The sequence below is a fragment of the Myxine glutinosa genome, chromosome 8 (assembly GCF_964187855.1).
Source record: "Myxine glutinosa chromosome 8, kmMyxGlut1.1, whole genome shotgun sequence".
NCBI lineage: Eukaryota > Metazoa > Chordata > Myxini > Myxiniformes > Myxinidae > Myxine > Myxine glutinosa.
In genome coordinates, this window is record NC_136268.1 from 117,648,261 (window position 1) to 117,670,858 (window position 22,598).

Genomic DNA, 22,598 nt, shown 5'->3' on the forward strand with positions numbered 1-22,598 from the left:
AGTGGCGATGAGCGCCGGCCATTCGAACAGCCTGCTGTTCATAACGGACACCTTCTCCAGGCGCCGTTACCTGTGCGACACGGGAGCGCAGGTGAGTGTCATTCCCGCCGGCACGTCAGACAAGCACGCCGCGGGTGGGGGCCCCGCGCTGCTTGCCGCGAACGGGACGCCCATCCGTACGTACGGAAAACGCTGCCTCTCTCTGCGGTTTGGAGGGCAGGTTTTCCGATGGACGTTCGTCACCGCCGACGTGCCCATGGCACTGCTTGGCGCGGACTTCCTGTGCGCTAATGGGCTCCTGGTCGACGTCAAGCGCAGACGGCTTGTCCAGGCCGAGACGTTCAGCTCGCTCGCTTGTGCGTTGCCCAGCTCAACGAGCGGCTTGCCAAGCGGCTTGCCGAACGATTCGGTTCCGGCCACGTTGGTCTGTACGCTTCCGGCAGCGGACGCATTCACCCGCCTCCTCGCCGGCTTCCCGGCCCTCACGTGGCCCACCTTCTCGGCGGGGGCCGTCAAGCACGGGGTGGCCCATCACATCCCCACCGTCGGGCCACCGGTCTACGCCCGGGCACGCCGCCTAGAGCCGACGAAGCTGGCGGTGGCAAAAGCGGAGTTCGCTACCCTGGAGCGACTCGGCATCGTTCGGCGCTCAGAGAGCGCTTGGGCGTCGCCGCTGCACATCGTGCCGAAGCCCGGCGGGGGATGGCGACCGTGCGGGGACTATCGCCGTCTCAATGACGCCACGACTCCCGACCGCTACCCCGTCCCCCACATTCAGGACTTTTCCGCCCGTTTGGCGGGCAGGTCCTTCTTCTCGAAGGTGGACCTCATACGCGGCTACCATCAGGTCCCCGTCAGGCCGGAGGACGTCCCGAAGACGGCGGTCATCACGCCATTCGGACTCTTCGAGTTCTTGCGCATGCCCTTCGGTCTGAAGAATGCGGCTCAGGCGTTCCAGCGACTGATGGACAGCGTCCTGCGCGACTTGGATTTTGTCTACGTTTACCTGGACGATATCCTCGTCGCCAGCGCGTCCCGCGAAGAGCACCTACGCCACCTCCGCACGCTCTTCGAACGCCTGGGCCAGCATGGCCTGATTGTGAACCCCGCAAAGTGCCGGTTCGGCGCCGCCACAATCGATTTTCTGGGGCACCGTGTCACCAGGCACGGAGCCGTCCCCCTACCGGCCAAGGTGGAGGCGGTGAAGGGGTTTCCGCGCCCCCGCACGATCAGAGGGCTGCAGGAGTTCCTGGGCATGGTGAACTTTTACCATCGGTTCCTGCCCCGTATCGCCCAGCTCCTGCGCCCCCTGCACGAAGCTCTCCGAGGTAAGCCGGGCAAAGGCGACGTTACCTGGACCGAGCAGATGGACACGGCGTTCACGGGCGCGAAGCTCGCCTTGGCTAACGCCACCATGCTCGCGCACCCGGCGCCCGATGCACCGATCGCCCTCACCACCGATGCCTCGGACTACGCGGTGGGCGCAGTGCATGAGCAATGGGTGCGTGGAGCTTGGCAACCGCTGGCGTTCTTTAGCCGGCAGCTTCGCCCGCCCGAACGCCGTTACAGTACCTTCGACCGCGAGTTGCTCGGACTTCACTTGGCGGTCAGGCACTTCCGCCATCTGCTCGAGGGCCGGGCGTTCACTGCCTTCGTCGACCACAAGCCGCTGATCTTTGCGATGGGCAAAGTCACCGAGCCGTGGTCGGCCCGGCAGCAGCGTCACCTCTCGGCCGTGTCCGAGTACACGACGGACATCCAGCACGTCGCGGGGAAGGACAACCCGGTGGCGGATTGCCTTTCCCGGGCCGTCGCCCACGCAGTCCACCTCGGCATCGACTATGCCCGGATGGCAGCGGACCAGGCCGCTGACCCCGACGTCCAGGCCTTGCGGACCGCCGTCACGGGCCTCCGCGTCACCGAGGTGCCGTTTGACGGCGCGGGCGCGGACCTCTTGTGCGACGTCTCCCTCGGGCGTCCTCGCCCCATCGTGCCCGCGGGCTGGCAGCGCCAGGTGTTTGACGCCATCCACGGCCTGTCCCACCCGGGCGCGAGGGCCTCCCAAAGGCTGATCGCCGACAAGTTCGTCTGGCATGGCCTCCGGAAGGCCGTCCGCGGCTGGGCCAGGACGTGCCTCGCGTGCCAGCGCGCCAAGGTGCACCGGCACACCCAGGCCCCGTTGGCCCCGTTCACGGTGCCGGAACGCCGGTTTGACCACGTCCACGTGGACCTGGTGGGACCTCTGCCCCCCTCGCGGGGTTTCACCTACGTCCTCACCATGGTGGACCGCACCACCCGGTGGCCGGAGGCCGTGCCCTTGGCGTCGACAACGGCGGCCGATGTCGCGCAGGCTTTCATCGCCACCTGGGTCGCCCGGTTCGGCGCCCCCTCAGACATCTCATCCGACCGCGGCCCCCAGTTCACCTCGGAGCTCTGGGGGGCGGTTGCGCAGGGGCTCGGGGTCCGGCTGCACCGAACCACGGCCTACCACCCCCAGGCTAACGGCCTGTGTGAGCGATTTCACCGCTCATTGAAGGCCGCGCTCCGGGCCACCCTCCGCGACGGCGGCTGGGTCGACAGGCTCCCCTGGGTCCTGCTGGGCCTCCGGACGGCGCCCAAGGAGGACCTGCGCGCATCCGCGGCGGAATTGGTCTTCGGGCAACCGCTGCGGGTGCCGGGCGAGTTCCTCCCCGACTCCACGGCACCATGGTCCGCGGCACAGCAGCGCTCCGCTCTGCAAGAGACCGCCCAGAGGTTCGCCCCGGTGCCAACGGCATGCCACGGGCACCCACCGACGCACGTCGCCCCGGAGCTTCGCACGGCGGAGTACGTCTTCGTCCGCCACGATGCCCATCGGACACCACTGCGGCCCCCGTACGACGGGCCTTTCCGCGTGCTGGAGACCGGGGCGAAGCACTTCACCCTGGACATCGGCGGTACTCCTGACCGCATTTCGGTAGACCGCCTCAAGCCGGCCCACCTCGATGTGGACCATCCACCGCCAGTGGCCCAACCCCCACGTCGGGGCCGCCCTCCTGCGGGCGGACCCCCGGCACCGCCCAGCCCCGCCGCCACGCCGCCCCCCGGTCCTGCACCCATCCCAGGGGCAGCCAGGGGCATCCCACCTGGCATCCCTGCACCCCGGACGCCGCCGATCGCCAGGGGGCGCTTCGGCCGGGTCATTCGTCTGCCCCGCAAACTGGCCCTCCAGGTGCGCGGGAATTCTGGGGGGGCGCGTGTGGCGGACACAAAAGCCCACTGGCGTGGTGACATCATTCCGCGCACCAAGTGGGCGGTGGCCACGCACCAGGGGTAGGCGTGGCCTCATGATATACACCGGGCGCCCAGCCCGGGACAGTACAGTGTTACAGTGTAGTCTTACAATAAAGACGTTTATATGTTACCGCTTGTCCGCTTCCTCCTTGCTCACAAGCAGCGCGCGTAACGCCGCGCTTTACCGACATATATTTCTTCGTTTTTATTTCATTCACCATTATTAGCCGGAAGTAAAATATGTTTCAGGAAATTACCGAGAGATATTTCTTCGTTTTTTTTTATTAGTTATGTGCGCATACACTTTAAATAGGTTTATTTGAAATCTTAAATTTTCCACAAACATTCCACACACGCGGGAAAATGCAGAGATATATTTTTAAAAATCGCGCATGGTGTATCATACACCGCCCAACATGACACCGACGGCAACGTGTCAATATATATTAAAAATTCGCTTTTGCTTTTCCGTTAAGATATATTACTTTTTCGTTTGATGACAGTCGTCACAAAAACGTCAACAATGATGCCGACATATATTTCTTCGTTTTTATTTCATTCAACATTATTAGCCGGAAGTAAAATATGTTTCAGGAAATTACCGAGAGATATTTCTTCGTTTTTTTAATTTATAGTTATGTGCGCATACACTTTAAATAGGTTTATTTGAAATCTTTAATTTTCCACAATATAATTTACTTGCCATTTATCATTTGATGATTACGAGACAAATTCCTCTTGAGGATCGTGACAATTCATGCGCTGCGTGGAAACTTCAATTTCCAAAATGAATGAGACGATCGATGAAGAACGCAGACTTGAACAGGATGCAGCAAGAAAACGAATGAGACGGGCGAACGAGTCCATCGACGAACGTCAATGCAAACTTGCGGGGTCACCCGTGGGAATCCCACGGGCATGGATGTGTGTGACATTTCGACATATTGAGTTAGATGCTGCACATTCATTTTTACAAAATGGTTACTGGCAAGTCATCAGATCCAGAAATGGTGTAATTAACACAATTTATTTCCGCGCAAGCAAGAAAGCAAGACGGCCCGATTTCCGATTCTGACGGGCCGACGGGCGAGACGGGCCGATTTGGCGCAAGAAAGAGAATGAGACGGGAGAAAAACGAGAGAAACGAGACGGGGAAAGCCGATTGGAGAGGCGAGTGAGGAGCGATTGGAGAGGCGAGTGAGGAGCGATTGGAGAGGCGAGTGAGGAGCGATTGGAGAGGCGAGTGAGGAGCGATTGGAGAGGCGAGTGAGGAGAGATTGGAGAGGCGAGTGAGGAGTGATTGGAGAGGCGAGTGAGGAGCGATTGGAGAGGAGAGAGGAATTGGAGAGGAGAGGAGTGTGAGGGATTGGAGAGGTGAGGGATTGGAGAGGAGAGGAGTGCTAGGTGGAGAGAGGAGAGTGTCAGGTGGAGAGAGGAGAGTGTCAGGTGGAGAGGAGTGAGGGGTCACATATTATGTGAAATAAATAAATTGTGTTCATTACACCATTTCTGGATCTGATGCCTTGCCAGTAACCATTTTGTAAAAATGAATGTGCAGCATCTAACTCAATATGTCGAAATGTCCCACGGGTGACCCCACTATATTTCTTCGTTTTTATTTCATTCAACATTATTATCCGGAAGTAAAGGTTCACATGTTCATTTCACGTGTGCAAAAACAAACTCCATTTCACGTGTGCATGGACATGAAACACAGACGGGAAATTGCTTAGAGATATTTCGTTTGAAGCAATTATACACCGCCCAAATAAAATATTTCACCGATACACCGAGCGAATTTCAGCGAATTTCACCGAGTTTCAGGAAATTACCCAGAGATATTTCTTCGTTTTTATTTCATTAGTTACTAGCAGAAGTACTCAGCGTTGCCGGGCGGGGGAGGGGGGAAGGGCACGTACACTTTAAACATGTATATACATGTGGGACGTGTGTGTGTGTGTGTGTGTGTGTGTGTGTATGTGTGTGTGTGTGTGTGTGTGTGTGTGTGTGTGTGTGTGCATGTGCACGCGCGTGCATATATGTGTGTGTGTGTGTGTGTGTGTGCATGCATATATGTGTATGTGTGTATATATATGTCTGTGTGTGTGTGTGTGTGTGTGTGTGTGTGTGTGTATATATATATATGTGTGTGTGCATATGTGTGTATGTGTGTGCATGTGTGTCGATGTACATTTGTCTGTATGTGTGTGTGTGCGTGTATGTGTGTGTATATATGTGTGTGTGTGTTTTTGTGCATGTGTATATATGTGTGTGTCTGTATGTGTATATATATGTGTGTGTGTGTGTGTGTGTGTATATGTGTGTGTGTGATTGCGTGTGTGTATGTGTGTGTGTATGTGTGTGTGTGGGTGTACATGTGTGTATGTGTATATATATGTGTGTGTATATGTGTGTATGTGCATATGTGCATATGTGTATGTGTGTGCATGTGTGTCGGTGTACATGTGTGTGTACACGTGTGTATGTGTGTATATATATGTGTGTATGTGTATATATGTGTGTGTCTGTATGTGTATATATGTGTGTCTGTATGTGTATATATATGTGTGTGGGTGTACATGTGTGTGTATGTGTGAGTGTGTGTGTGTGTGTATGTATGTATATGTGTGTATGCATGTGTGTGTGTGTCTGTGTGTGTGTATATGTGTAAGTGTCTGTGTGTGTATATGTGTATGTGTGTGCATGTGTGTGTATCCATATGTGTATATGTGTGTATGTGTATATGCATGTGTCGGTGTACGTGTGCGTGCATGTGTGTGTGTGTGTGTGTGTGTGGATGTGTATGTGTGTTTGCGTGTGTGTGTATATATGTGTATATGTGTGTGTGTGTCGGTGTGTGTGTGTGTGTGAATAAGAGAGAGACCGAATTGTGAGATACAGAAATGAAAAAACGAGGTGTGTGTGTGTTATTGTGAAACAGGTGCAGCATCTAACTCAACATGTCGAAATGTCACACAAGTCCATGCTCGTGGGATTCCCACGGGTGACCCCACTAGTATTCCTATATTATTTATTTTATATATATATATATATATATATATATATATATATATATATATATATATAAGAAACAGGAAGTAAATTCCTGCGTGGGGCTAGTGTGAAAAAATTCTGACTCAACCCGGGACTCAAACCCAGAAACCTCATCACTTACGAGGTGACAGCCCACTGAGCTATTGAGTCTCCGGGATATCCTCAGAGATTTCTCACACTAACACTGGGAGCTTTAAAATGGCCGATGTCGTAGGTGCCTGCTTGGCAGACCCCGGATGTGAGGGTATGTTTGTGTATGTAAGTGTGTGAAAGTGCATTGAAGATGAAATCATCTAACAATTTAATAAACAGGAATATCCCATCCATATATATATATATATATATATATATATATATAAATATATATATATATATATATATATATATATATATATATACACAGACTTGGCATTTAATATGGAATTTTTTTTTTTTCTTGACTTGGGTTTACTTTCTGAACTCAGTATATCAATCTGGTGAGTTTCTTTTACCCTTCGGTGATGCCTTTGTTGAAAGAACCATGTCACTGATTGTCTTTCGCAGCAAGAAGTCAATAACAGGATTATATCACAGGTGGCGTGACAAAATGTAAGGAAGGACAGGTACATTTGACGATTGGCTTCACAATCGGGTATATAAGGGGTGTTGCATTCTGTATTAGTGGAAAACAACTGCTGCACGTCTCCAAAAGTTATTGCCGCTTCCTCTGGAGATGGTCCGTCAACTTGACAATGCTGTTTGTCATGGAGTGGTGGCTTTACAAAATACTGGCATGAAACAGCGTGCTATTGCTCGGCAGTATGGCATCACTCAAGGTCAGGTGTCAAAGATCCTGAAACGAAATGCTCAGAGGGGTGTCCCTACTCCAATACCGAGGCCAGGACGTCCATGCAGAACCACAAGGAGAGGTGATCACCAGCTGAACCGGTTAGTCTGCAATGGCCGTACCAAGTCAGCTAATCGGCTTAGGGCTGAGTGGCAGCAACTCACAAATGTGCCTGTATCCAGAAGGCTAGTCAACCAACGACTGGTTCAAGCAGGCTATCGTGCCAGCCCTGAGAAAGCCACGCCTGACCAGACAACACAGCCAGCGCCGATTGCAGTGGGCCAGAGATCACTGTCAATGGCAGCCAGGACACTGGAATCACGTGACCTTCAGTGACGAGTCTAGATTTCTGGTCTATCGTCAAGATGGCCGCGTCCGAGTGTGCAGACAAGTGCATGAAGCCCACAACGAAGATTGTATAGTGCCAAGAGTCCAAGCTGGAGGTGGTGGGGTGACCGTTTGGGTTGCTTTTCATGCAGGGGGCAAAACTGACCTGGTTGTTCTGAATGGAAACCTGAACCAGTTCAAGTACAGGGTCATTCTGGAAGAAACATTACTTCCATTTGCTCGTGCAGCCTTTCGAAGAAACTTTGTCTTCCAAGATGACAATGCATGACCTCATCGTGCTCGCATGATCCAACACTTTCTTGCTGACCGTGGTGTAGAGCATATGGAGTGGCCTGCCATGTCCCCGGATATGAATCCGATAGAGAACTTGTGGGCAGAATTAACGCGTCAAATCGACAACTTGGACCAGCAGCCTACCTCTGTGCGTGAATTGTAGCAGACTATTGTCACTGCATGGCAAGCGATTCCTGTCCAAATCTTGGCAAATCTCGTGAACAGCATGCCTCGACGTGTAAATGCTCTCCTGAATGCTCGTGGGGGTTACACGAAGTACTGAACTGTAATTTTACTGTCCGTAATCCCAGTCATAATTTAGCTTTTGTTTTTGTTGAAAATTTTTTTGGCTAATGTGCAAAATAAAGAGATACTTCTGGAAAAGGTACAGACGTTTAACACAGTAATGTCCGTGAATTGAGTTTTTTTTTTGTATTTTTTTTTTTTGTATGCAGAGTCGAGGCTCGTGAAAGAGCTAACATTTATCAAACAAACAAATCAAACAAACAAGCAAACAAAGTATATAAAAAGGGGAGCGGTCGACAAGATGGGGAGAGAAGGGGAGGAAGCACACAAACACAACATTTGAGAGCAGGGACATCGGGAGATATGTGGGAGGGAGAGGGCCTGGGGGGAGGCAGGATAGGTATAAAACGCAAGGACACCAAGGACTTCCAGGAAAGAAGACAAAAGTCACCTCAAAAAGGTGGATTTGGGGTGAAATTAGCAGGGGTAGAAAAGATCAAGGTTTTGGATGGGGGAAGATAAGAGATGGTGGTGAACAGCTGTTTTAAAGACCTGGAGGGAGGAGTGGGATTGAAGGGAGTGTGGGAGTTTGTTCCAGAGGCGGGAGAAAAGAGGAATGAAGGAGTGAAGGTGAGCAGAGAGCCGAGATTTCGGCAGTTTAACCATCAGAGGCTTGCTGGCAGATCTTGTGCGACCTGTAGGAATATTTGGGGGACAGAGCCCAGAGAGAGCTGGGGGAGCAAGGCCGGAGAGGAGTCGGTAGAAGACGGAAAGACCACCAACCTGCCTGCGGTGAGTAAGTGAAAGGCCCTCGGAGATAGCGTCATCGCGGGAGATTCCAATGATTCTGAACGCTTTGGTTTCAACAGCGTGAAGACGAGCTAGGTGTGAGGCAGGAGCACCAGCCCAGAGGGGAGAGCAGAATTCCATTGAACTGCGGATGATAGCCTTGTATATGGTGAGGAGCTCAGGTGTGCCAAGGAAGGACTTCGCACGATGGAGGATGCCCAGTCGGTGACTGGCTTTGGAGGCCAGCTTGGAAATGTGGTTTTCCCAGGAAAGATCATGGCAGATAGTGAGACCCAAAAGCTTGAGTGACAGAACTTCTTGGAGAGGATTATTCAGAAAGTAGATGGGAGGGTTGTCCAGTCAGTCTTTTCGGAGAGACATCGTAAGAGTGTGAGATTTGTCAGGATTGAAAGACATGTTCCACTTGTTTGCCCAGTCTGTGATTTTGTCCAGGTCTGCAGAGAGTGAGGAGGCTGCAGACTGCCGATCTGAGGGATGAGGAAAGGAGCGGCAGAGAGTGGAGTCATCAGCAAAGAGATAGAGAGGATTTTCAAGAGAGTCAGAGAGATCATTGATGAAGACCAGAAAAAGCACAGGGCCCAGAACACTGCCTTGGGGAACTCCAGCCTGAACAGGAAGAGGAGATGAGAGAAACCATTCAGGGCCACACGTTGACTACGACGAGAGAGGAAGTCCGCCAGCCATGCGTGGAGATTTCCATGGATACCAAAGGAGGAGAGTTTGGTGAGCAGAGCGGGGTGCCAGACCGTATCGAAGGCACGTGATATGTCGAGGGAGACAGCTCTAGTTTCCTGTTTGGCATTGAGGACCTCCATCCATTGTTGAGACACCAGAAGCAGCATGTCCAGAGTAGAGTGACCTGGTCTGAAACCAAATTGATGATCAGAGATCAAGCCATTGGAGGAGAGGAAAGATTTCATATCCGAAGCAATGATGGATTCCATGACTTTGCTGATAATTGGGAGACGGCTGATTGGTCTGTAGTTGCTAGGATCTGCTTTTGCACCTTTTTTGTGCAAAGCGGTGATGTTGGCTGATTTCCAAGCAGATGGCAGTTGACCTTGAGCAAAAGAGAGGGTGAAGAGAACAGAGAGAGGGAGTGAAAGAGCGGAAGAACAGGATTTTAGGACCCGTGGGCTGATGCCGTCAGGTCCAGTTGCAGAATCAGAGTCGAGGGTTGACATAAACTTTTCCACCTTGTCAGGAGGAAAGGACACGGAGTCCAGGAGCAGCTGGGTATGACTGGGTACGGTGGGTACAGAGAGGGATGGGTTTGGGACACAAGATTTGGAGGCAAACACAGAGTTGAGGCATTCAGCTTTTTCACATACGGAGTCAGCTGTGTATCCCTTTGAGGTAAGGGAGGGGATGGAGGGGGAACAAACACCAGAAACAGATTTGACCAGACGCCACCAGGATTTGGAAGAGGGAGACAGATAAGAGAGTTCGGTCGAGTTCGATATCAGTTTACATCACTTTCAAGGATCAAGTTATTGGTTTCAAAATGTCAAATGTGGTTTTTGTTTCTTTGAAAGGTCACATTAACAAAATCTAGAATAATTTCAACATAATTCCAATGAACTTTTGGTTCTAAGTCATCTTGAAAAGTAAGTTCACCCCCACAAAAAAAATATTCCATATTAAATGCCAAGTCTGTATATATATATCCCATTGATACATTTTAGGACAGGTTCACTTTGACAGAATACGAGCCTTGACACATACAAATCACATCACATACAAAGGAAGGTAAGGACGATGAGCATTACCGCGCAGACAAGCTGGGTTTCCCGCTCCGACTGCAGCTGGTGTAGATGCCTGGTCCATCATCCAGAAAACCACCAAGGGCCAGCTTCTGCCGAATGGATTCCCTGTCTGTACACTGGGCCTGGTGCAGAGGAGGAAGCAAGAAAATGAAAGGAGTCCAAGAGCGAGAGTAAGAGGAGTTTGGGAAATGAAAGTAAGAAAAGGTGGATGAGGTAGGAAAAGAGAACAATTAGTAAAAAGCCCAAAATCACAAGTAAAACAATGGAGGTTGATTATGAGCGTGAGTTTTAAGAGTTGGATGCAATAAAGGACATCAAGGGGAACCACCACTTTCAAAACCTGGGAGAGAAATTAGTCCTTTGGCTCATTGCCATATATGCCTTTAATTAAGAGTTGGCTGCATTCCCCATTAAACATGGGTTTCTTGATTCTTTTTCTTTTTTTTCATTTGAACCATGAAGTGATTATCTCAAAAACATTAACGAAACTTTTAAGTGTCTGTTCTGCTCGGAAAAGTGGTTTTCATCATGGAAGGTTTGCACAAGTTCACAACATGATTGGAACATTGTATCTTTCTGTAATTGTTTAAACGATAAGACTTAAAATCATACGTCGAGTTGTAAAAAATTGAGCATTTCGCATGTTTTATTTTCTAATATTTATCTGTTAAAAAACATTTTTGGCACAATAAGGGAGGCATCTGGTGACCGCGGAAGGACCTTCCTGAATACGTTTAGGAGCTGCAATTCCAGCCTGAACAGTTCAGACCTCACTGGTGGAGACAATGTATAAATGGTGAGCACCATTGTTTTATAGATTTGTTTACATAGCTTGTAACTCATGGAAAAGATGAATGACAGAAAGGTGACATTGACACAGCAATGGATGAGAAAGAGAAAGAGAAAGAGAAAGAAAGAGTTGCAATGCAAGGGGACATGGAGAAATGAGGATGGAACGAATGCATGGGCAACATAACTAGGGACATACAGACAGGATTATGTAGCTAAGTGGGATGAATGTGCAGACAAGGAACATTACAAAGAACAGGAGATTGGAGAGGAGAGTCAGTGAGAATAGAAATAGGGGAGAACATCAGACAGCAATGTCTCACCATTTTAAAAGAGTGGAGCGAAGAACATGATTTGATATGATTGGTCAAATAACATTATTATCAGGGAGGTGATACAACAGTTTTTTCATCTGAGAACACTTACATGTATGTTATTAACCTGTGGATTCTGAAAGTAAAAGAAAAAAAAATCACAGGAAAACAATCTCAGTTGACAAGTCTGTGAATATATATATATACAGTGGAACCTCTAAATCCGAATTTAATTCGTTCCAGCGGAAGTTCGGATTGGGAAAAGTTCGGAATTAGAAACTATTTTCCTCATTAGAAATAATGGAAAGTGAATTAATCCGTTCCTGGACCCCAAAAATCCATTATCAAGACACTGTTAACTGCAAATACACATGATTCAAGGTAAAATAAGATGAGTAAATGCCCTAAATATCAAATAATAATAATAATAATAACAAGAAATAAATGTACTAACATGAAAATAACTGCATTTACCTTAGTGGAGAGTTCTGATGGTGCATGTGGAAGCTGGAGAGGAGGAAGGAGGGAGAGGGTTTTATTGCTTGGAAGGTGAGGCACCTTCCAAGCTAACATCAGATGACTGTGCTTCTGGTGTTTGCTCTCTTTGTCTCTTAACACCACTTGTAGAGGGTTGGGGCTCACTAGGCTTGCTTTCTTTAGAGAACCACCTCTCCAAAGTTGCCTGGTGTTGGCGACTTTTCTTAATTTTTCTGAAGTGGTCAATCACATTGTCACCGAACAAGTTAATGCTCCTGTTAACCACTGCTTTATTAGGGTGCCACCTTTCAACAATGGCCTGTGTTTTAGACCAATGGAAGCACAGTTCTTTAATTTCAGCACTGGAAATGTTACCACTAGCTCCCTCTTCCTCCTCTGAATAAATTTCCACTGCCACTTCTTCTTGCTGCATCTTGTGGAGGTGCTGAAGTTCTTCTGTGGTGAGTTCCTTGTTGTGATCCTCCACTAACTCCTCCACATCCTCTTCACTCACCTCCAAGCCCATGGACTGACCCAATGCTACAATAGCAGGCACAATAGGTTCTTCAAAGCCTTCAAAATCTCGACGCTCGCGGCGGGAAATATGAACGACGCTAACGCTATGTTGGCGGTTCGGTTATAGAAATACATTCGGAATTAGGGACAAAATTTTCTCGAATTTACGGTTCGGAATTAGAGTAGTTCGAGATGAGGGGCGTTCGGAATTAGGGGTCACTACTGTATATATATATATATATATATATATATATCAGATTATAATTTCAGTTCTCCAGCCTAATGAGCGCACGCTGTGACGTCACCGTCATGGACGTGAGCTTTGCCTGTCAAGCTCCGGAAGAGCCATCCGACAGTGTGTAATTTATATCTTAGTTCAGATACTATCACAAGTGCATATAAAACTCACAGTTACTGACCTGGTTTCGCCCTTTCTGGGGCTTCATCAGGGCAACACAGTGAGGCCTGCATACACTTGTGACTGAAAACCTTTCGGTTATATACCAGTCATTATGCGATTTCATACCATGAGTGGTGAACCACCATTAAGGTATCCCATCCAGCTATGCTGTACCTTAATGGGAGCGATAAGCACCGACTGCCACACGGTACATTACCTGTGGTATCCACTCATTATATGGAGTCACCTGGATGCGGCCGAGAGTAACCAATCAGATTATAATTTCAGTTCTTCAGCCGAATGAGCGCACGCTGTGACGTCACCGTCATCAAAACACCTACAGTCACGTGAAAAAGTAAGTACACCCCATGTAAAGTTTTGACTTTTTCAACATATTTCAACATACAGCTATTTGATCTTCATTTCAACAATATTGATAGATAAAGGTGATATAATATAACAAATATCATGAAACATTTACATTTTGTAGTCCATTATATAATTTAAATAAACATAAATGCAAATTTCGCATTTGGAAAAAGTAAGTACACCCCTACATTTATCACTACTTCAAATCCCTAAAATTGGAATCAGATGCACCAGCTCAGGTGCATATGATTAGAACATCGTTAGAGAGGATCTTGGAGGAACCTGTCTTATTTAAACTTCAGACATTTAGTTTGGTTAGCTCTTTGTTGTTGAAGTGTGCGGCATCACCATGCCTAGATCAAAATAGCTCTCTGAGGCTTTCAGAAAGAAGGTTATAGATGCCGCCGAGTCTGGGAAGGGATTTAAGAAGATCTCCAAACAATTTGAAATCAATCATTCGACTGTCCGGAAGATCATCTACAAGCGAAGAAGATTCCAAACAACTGCCAACTTGTTCAGGCCAGGCCGCCCCTGCAAGTTCAGCCCGAGAGCAGACCGCAAGATGCTGAAAGAAGTCTCTAAGAACCCCAGAATGTCATCACGGGACCTACAGGTAGCTTTTGCCACTGTTGATGTCAAAGTGCACGAATCTACTACTAGAAAGAGGCTGCACAAATTTGATCTACATGGGAGGTGTGCCACGAGGAAACCTTTGCTGTCCAGAAAGAACATCAGGGCAAGAGTAAAGTTTGCCAGTGAACACCTAGGCAAAGACCAGCACTTCTGGAACAATGTGCTCTGGACAGATGAGTCAATGGTAGAGCTATTTGGCCACAGTACCAGAAGACATGTTTGGCGAAAACCAAAGACAGCATTTGACCACAAGAACCTGATACCAACTGTAAAGCATGGTTGTGGAATTATTATGGTTTGGGGCAGCTTTGCAGCATCAGGGCCTCGGCAGCTCACCATCATATATTCATTCCACTATAAATTCTTCATTGTACCAGATGGTGCTTGAGGATAATGTGAGGCCATCTGTCGGAAAGTTGAAGCTCAACCGAAGGTGGACCTTGCAACATGACAATGACCCTAAACATACCAGTAAATCCACCAAGGAATGGCCGAAAAGAAAGAAATGGAGGGTTCTGGAATGGCCAAGTCAAAGCCCGGATCTAAATCCCATCGAGATGTTGTGGGGGGATTTGAAACGAGCTATGCATGCAAGAAACCCCTCAAACATCGCACAGCTGAAAGAATTCTGCATGGAGGAGTGGGCAAAAATTTCTCCCAGTCGATGGCAGAGACTGGTAGACAGTTATAAGAAACGCCTACTTGAGGTTGTTTCTGCCAAAGGGGGCAATACCACCTATTAGAGCGAAGGGTGTACTTACTTTTTCCACATGTGAAATTTGCATTTATGTTTATTTAAATTATACAATGGACTACAAAATGTACATGTTTCATGATATTTGTTGTATTATATCTCCTTTATCTATCAATATTGTTGAAATAAAGATCAAATAGCTGTATGTTGAAATATGTTGAAAAAGTCAAAACATTACATGGTGTGTACTTACTTTTTCACGTGACTGTATACTGTATATGTATATAAATATATATATATATCTACTGAAACGCAAAATAAACTTACCACCTTTGAAACCTTTAAATATCAACAAAAACACTGCGTGTAGTAAATGTGTGAACTTATTTGTGGACAACAGTGTCCTCACTATCAGACAAAACGGTCACGGATGGTGATGTCATCACGGGACCCAGAATGAACCTTCAATGGTCACTTCATAGCACAGCTGTTGAACAGCCGTTTTGACTGTCAGTGATTAGCCAAGGGGTACGGGATGATTTTAATGAGCTGCATGTGATGTCTTGATATTGGCTTTAAAAAGGCCAGTGCAAAATGGGCATTTCAATCAACATGCCACGATTGTCAAGGGATCAACGTCAGCGTGCCCTGGGCGTGCTGCAAGGCGGACTGAGCTACCGTGAGGTGGCACATCGCCTTGGCTGTTCACACCAGACGATATCGGCCCTGGTGGAGAGAGACACCCTCCACAACTCTGCAGATGACAGTCCTCGATCAGGGAGGCCAAGAGTCACCACTGCAAGGCAGGACAGGCAGATGGTCCGAAGTCACCTGCAGGATCGATTCTGTCCAGCATCCTGCACTGCGGCAGAATCTCCGGGGCGTGCAAACCCACGGATCTCCAATGATACTGCACGAAGACGACTGCATGACTATGGTCTGACTTGTTTGAAATGTAATAAAATTGTAACAGTTCAAAATAAAACAAACCAATAATTGCTAATTTGAACATTGGCATTTTATTGATGACATGTCAAGTTTTTGACCAAGATACACCATCTCATCAATTTGTTCTACAGTACAGAACAGCACAGGGTGCAATGTCAGTCCCCTTTCAATAGCGTGTGTGGCCACCATTGTTTTGGATACAGGCAGTGCATCGTCGGCGTATACTGCCTACCAGTCTTTGGATGGATTGCTGCTGGATTCTGTCCCACTCAGTCCTCAATGTATGAAACAGCTCTGCCCGTGTCCTGGCCCTGCCAACTACGCGTCTCCCAAGCTCATCCCACAGGTGCTCTATGGGATTCAGGTCAGGGGAGAGCGCAGGCCACTGCATGGTGTTGATGTTCTCGCCTTGGAGAAATGCAGTGGTAAAGCGAGCAGCATGGGGACGAGCGTTGTCATGCTGAAAGGTTCTCAGTTCTGGGTGGTCTAGCAGGAATGGCAGCAGATGAGGTCGCAGGATGTTATCCACATACCGCTGGGCGTTAAGATTCCCATCCACAACCACCAGTGGCGTCCTGTACCGGCCTGATATGGCGGCCCACACCATCACACTTGGGCCACCCCACCTGTTGGCTTGACGCACGCAACAATCGGCATATCGATCGCCAGTTCTTCTCCAGACACGCTCATGCCCATCAGGACTGTCCACACAGAACCTTGACTCGTCACTGAAAGCGACCTCGTTCCACTGCGCCAAGGTCCACCGCTGATGCTGCTGGCACCATCTCTGTTGGTTGCGGGGATTGGCAGCCGTCATCACGGGGCCTCTGTATGGTCTTCTGGCAGTCAGACCATAGTCATGCAGTCGTCTTCGTGCAGTATAATTGGAGATCCGTGGGTTTGCACGCCCCGGAGTTTCTGCCGCAGTGCGGGATGCTGGACGGAATCGATCCCGCAGGTGACTTCGGACCATCTGCCTGTCCTGCCTTGCAGTGGTGACTCTTGGCCTCCCTGATCGAGGTCTGTCATCTGCAGAGTTGTGGAGGGTGTCTCTGTCCACCAGGGCCGATATCGTCTGGTGTGAACAGCCAAGGCGACGTGCCACTTCACGGTAGCTCAGTCCGCCTTGCAGCATGCCCAGGGCACGCTGCCGTTGATCCCTTGACAATCGTGGCATGTTGATTGAAATGCCCATTTTGCACTGGCCTTTTTAAAGCCAATATCAAGACATCACGTGCAGCTCATTAAAATCATCCCGTACCCCTTGGCTAATCACTGACAGTCAAAACGGCTGTTCAACAGCTGTGCTATGAAGTGACCATTGAAGGTTCAAGTGACCATCCGTGACCATTTTGTCTGACAGTGAGGACACTATTGTCCACAAATAAGTTCACACATTTACTACACGCAGTGTTATTGTTGATATTTAAAGGTTTCAAAGGTGGTAAGTTTCTTTTGCGTTTCAGTATATATATATATATATATATATATATATATATATATATATATATATATATATATATATATATATATATATATATATATATACATATATATATATGTATTGTTACAGACACGACTTTGATGTTAAAGTGGGCCGAGCGGAATGGCCGTCGTGTCCGCACAAATTACCCGACTATACTCGACGTTGACGAAGTCGCGCGATGCTGGCTCAATAAGAAAAAGAAGACACCCGGCTGGATTACAATAACACAATACGACACCAGGGGTTCAGTTCTCAAGACCTCCGGAGGAGGTTATATTAAGGCGGAAGGTTAGATTACAACTACAAGAGGGACAGCATAGAAAGACAAGCACTTAGACACAATCTTATATTAACCCCAACAGACGACAGATAAACGGGACAAAAGGCTGACTCACACGGGGGTTGATGAAAAGGACAGCGGGTATCGATGGCTCAAGGTGCACTCTTGGCTCAAGGCAGAATCGACTCGGTCCGGTCCAGAGATGCAGGGAGGTCACAGCGCTCGGAAGGCGACGTTCTTTCTCCAAGCTGAGGCGCATCTGACTCAGCGCTCGCAGGTGGCTTTCCTTCTCCAAGCTGGGTGCGCATCTGACTCAGCGCTCGCAGGTGGCTTTCCTTCTCCAAGCTGGGTGCGCATCTCTCTTCACATCCGGCGCGTGGCCGCGTATATCCGGCGGGGAGTGACACGCCCTCGGCTCGTTAGCTCCGCCTCGTGGAATCGGCACGTTGCTTCTCATTGGGTGCGTGCGGGGGGGTTTACCAGGCTCCGCCCTTGACGAGGAGCTGACAAGGAGCCCCTTCGTGGTAACCCCGTGGAGCGCATGGTCTGGAGCTAATCGAGCCGGTGGGAGGACGCATCCTCCCCCGCTCCGCCGCCATCTCCTCTGTTGTTGTTGTAATTGTTGGGGAAGAAGATGGAAGGAGGTATGGGAAAGGTCCTAAACTCACTACTGATGCCATATAATCACATTCTGGTGCAACGAAGAGTCATAATTAATGGAGACGAGGCCTTAACTGACATAGAATAAGAATAACTAGGAAGATGTCCGAAAGTTGTCTACGTGTGGTGCGGTGGACCTGGGCACGACATTTAATGGGGGAATAAGGGGAAGGTCGGCTCTACTGATTGTTATTTACATGCAATGGGACTAGGGAATGGGGGATTGGGGAAAGTTGGGGAGTATTGGAGAAAATAGGGGAATATTTACAAGCGGATATGGAGGCCAAATTCCATATTCGCAACAGTATATATATATATATATATATATATGTATATATATATATATATATATGTATATATATATATATATATATATATATATATATTGTAACGAATGTGGAAACGTTACAATGTGAACGTTACAAAAGTATGGTAACACCCTGTTAATGTAAATAATGGTCGTAGCCGGCCTCCTAGTTAATTCCATGAAACTTACACGCAGGTCACGATATATCTTTTAAATAGTGTATTTCCTTATTCCATGTAGGCTAAATATGTGTTTCCCACTAGATTGACTTTGCATTGTATCAAACAAAATAAGCGTAGGCCCTTCCAATTTCCCCAAACATCTCCGCTCTCCAAAGTTCCTTTCAAAAGGGGAGTTGTTTTCAATCCCGCAGGCCGCCATTGCCCATGTGCTTTGAGTCGGAGAAGAAAGGCGTGTCTCCACCTCGTCATAAGAGGTAAGGAGTGAACCAGCCCTAACTGCCAATCAACACCGCGGTGAGCGACCCGGTAGGCGTGCCCTCGGAGCCGGCGGCTTGATTTCGCCCGAGGTGATAAAAGCGACTGTAAGGGACTGCTTTACGAGATGACCTGGGAGGAGCAAAGAGGCGGCACCAAGAGGAGCGGTGAGATGCGAAACGCTCCAAGCCAAAGAGGAGAGGTACTCGGCAAGGAAACCAGCTTTGGAGAGACGCGCTGAAAGGAGGGAGACGGCTCCACCCCAAGAAGAGGAGCAGGTGTGCCGAACCAGCGCGTGACGTCTACCGCAGTGGATACACGACGGAGGGTTTCCCGCCAAAACCGCGAGGAATTGCGAGCTGCGGCCTCCCGACTTTGCCTCCCTCTCAAGCAATCCACCTCAAGCCCTACCTGCCTGCATTATCCCCTGTGTAAGTGTGAACGTCCTGTCCTGCTCGTTGTCTTGGGGCTAAGTAAAAATGAATAGTGTAAGTTAACGATTCGCTGTGTTACTGCTTCTTCCATCCATTGCTTGTGTGTGTATAATAAATCTGTTCTTCCTCCGTATTCTTCTTCTTCTTCTTTTTCATTCTCTTTCGGTCGCTTTAGAGATTTCCCGATTGAATATCTGTGGGGCGATCTGGTCAACGTCGGGTGGAATCGGGTTCTAATCGGGGAGTAACTGTTCGGACGCGGTTAAATACACCACCGCTCGGTCAATATAACATCTAAAGCCGCGTCTGTAACAATTGGTGTCGAGGAGTTGGATTCGGACCTGGGACTAAATTTGTTAGGCCCAAATTTTGGAACACCAATTGTACTATTAGAGTAACAATTGGTGTCGAGGAGGGAGATCGGACCCGAAATCGGACCCGAAGCGCGCTTAACGCGCTCAAAATTACAAGCTGCCGAAATTTATTTTGTTTTATAAAGCAAAACCCGAATTTTGAGATCGCGCCATGGACAATCAAGGCGATCGAATGCCGGTGGGTGAGCTAGAGGAGAGGTTAGGAGTAACCCAGGATCAAATGGAGGGGAGCAATGAGGAGGCGGTTGAGGGGGTATCAGGTGCACAAAATGGCGCTCTCGCGCACGTGGTTACAGCGGCACCAAATTTAGCCACGCCCATGGTCGCGGCAGCCGAGCCAGAGATGCCAGAGTACATGCGATTTTTTATGGACCAATTGATGGCAAAAATGGATGCTCATAGTGAGCAAAGGAGGGCTAACAGTGAGCGATTGTTAAACAAAATTGAAGCAACAACGAACGGAATGAGGGCCGATAGAGAGGCAAGGGAGCAGAGGGACAGAGACCGCAAGTTGGGCGAAAGGGTCCCAGGGGTGCACAAGGAAGTAACGCGGGTCGAGAAGCGCCGGTTGAGCGAAGCGGAGGAAAGCGCGGGTACAATGACGGGGGTAGAAATCGCGACACGGGGTTTGGAAAAGCCGGCGACCGATGAGGTAGAGGAGGGTGTTTTATTAAAGCCAGCGGTCGCCGAGGTTAATAAAGAAAAAGCAGTGCTGGGAATTAAAATTGAAGAGATGACGGAGGTAGCCCGGGAATTGCAGGGAGAAAGGGATTATGTACAAAGTCCCTGCTCACATCACGATGCTGTGCTTAACCCGAATGGAAGTTTGCAGGTTCGCGTGGAGAAAAGGATCCCCCAGGTGAGTCGTGCTGTATATTGTGCGGGTAGATTTTGCAGGAGGATGTTTAGCGACAAAAGAATTTTCGCGCGCTTGGGATCGAGGAAGCATCCGGGCGTTGGTGAAGGGTCCCGTGTGAGTGGAAATGGCAGGCGTGGGAGGAAAAAGTGTGCGTCGGCGAGTGGGTGTGTTATAAAGTGTGGGAGTGAAACCGAGTGCGAGCGAGAATGCACGTCGGGGTGTACGGAGTGTGACACGAATAGTGAGTTGGTGATGGCGCAGGTGCGAGAGGGCACATCGGAGCGTGAGTGTGAAACCGAGTGCGAGCGAGAATGCACGTCGGGGTGTACGGAGTGTGACACGAATAGTGAGTTGGTGATGGCGCAGGTGCGAGAGGGCACATCGGAGCGCGAGTGTGAAACCGAGTGCGAGCGAGAATGCACGTCGGGTGTACGGAGTGTGACACGAATAGTGAGTTGGTGATGGCGCAGGTGCGAGAGGGCACATCGGAGCGCGAGTGTGAAACCGAGTGCGAGCGAGAATGCACGTCGGGGTGTACGGAGTGTGACACGAATAGTGAGTTGGTGATGGCGCAGGTGCGAGAGGGCACATCGGAGCGCGAGTGTGAAACCGAGTGCGAGCGAGAATGCACGTCGGGGTGTACGGAGTGTGACACGAATAGTGAGTTGGTGATGGCGCAGGTGCGAGAGGGCACATCGGAGCGCGAGTGTGAAACCGAGTACGAGCGAGAATGCACGTCGGGGTGTACGAAGTGTGACACGGAGAGTAAGGTGGTGGTGGAACGTGTGCGAGGAAGCACACCTGAGTTGGTCATGGCGCGGGTGTGGGAGAGCCCATGTGAGCGCGTTAGTGGGTGGATGCAAGAGTGCACGCCCATGGTGAGTGTTACGGAGGACGTAACGGAGGAGAGGTGTGGACCAAAGTGTGCGCGAGAGGTGTGGTGTGTAACAGGGAGAGCGTTGGTGGAATGTACGGACGGCGTTGGAACGCCAGGTTTTGTGAGGGTGAAAGGGGTAGCGTATGCTTGTAAGCATGCAAGTAAAGCACCGATGGTAACCGGTTTAGTGGTTAGAGCGACGGATAGCCGATGCGAGCACTCGGTGCGAGGGGTGCTTGGTTGGGTGCGAGGCCCAGCGCGGATCGATGCTGTGTCGCTTCTCTTCGAAGCGTCGTTGCCGATTCGGGCTTGGCCCCGCCCCGCACGGTCGAGTCCGGGCTTTGCCGGGCGAGGCGACCGGTCCGGTTCAAGGGCGAGTGGGAGGAAGCGGAATGGTGCCCCCTCGTGGGGACGGGGTTCCGACCAGGGGAGATTGAGCCATCGGGCCCGGGACCGCAAGGTGCCGCGCCGAGACGGTGCGTGGAATCTCGGCCCAACCAAACCACCTCCCTTGAACCGAAAGCCGGACGGATTCAACCTGCAGGCAACCAAACCACCCGAATTCATTGCTCGGCTTTACGAACCGAGTTTAATGATGTCACGACGCACCGAGGCTAGGATATAGTGGACTGTGATGGTGATAGTGATAGTGATTTAAAACGAAATTTAGAAAAGTGAGTAGAATTGGCAGTAAATGGAAAATTTTTGAATTGTTTGGAATTTGGACGAGCAAAATTTATAGTGAGAGACCCCCGATGTGGTGGGATGGCAAATCCACCATCCCTCACAGGTGGGGGCAAATGCGCAATAGTTTATGGGGTGGCTATGACAACCGAGCCAGGGAGGGCTTGGATAATTGTAGGGATCTAGCGAAGATGACATTAGGTAACGTTAAGTTTAGTTAGTGACTGATACCTGTAGTGGGGACGCAGGTAGATTAGTGTGGATTATAATGACGTGGGAGCGCAATAGTTTAAAGGGACGACTGGGAAGCGCAAGTTTCAGAGGGGAGTAGTTAGCTGAGATGATGCCGTGTGTGTGAGGATTGAACAGGTGAGAATGGAACAGGTGTGATTGCACAGGTGTGCAACTGAACAGGTGTGTGGAGCAGTGTATGAGGGAGTAGTGGTGATTGCGTGTTGTGTTGA

The 22,598-nt window shown here is 49.4% G+C and overlaps 1 protein-coding gene across 2 annotated transcripts in view; it reads right to left on the reverse strand.

The window, feature by feature from the left end:
* LOC137432886 (IQCJ-SCHIP1 readthrough transcript protein-like) overlaps nt 1–22,598 on the reverse strand; it is a 406,244-nt gene that overhangs the window by 61,236 nt on the left and 322,410 nt on the right. For both annotated transcript variants that reach the window (XM_078783701.1, XM_078783702.1), the window contains one exon: nt 10,600–10,718. In XM_078783701.1, the coding sequence (XP_078639827.1) occupies nt 10,600–10,718 (119 nt within the window). The remainder of the gene's footprint in view (nt 1–10,599; nt 10,719–22,598) is intronic.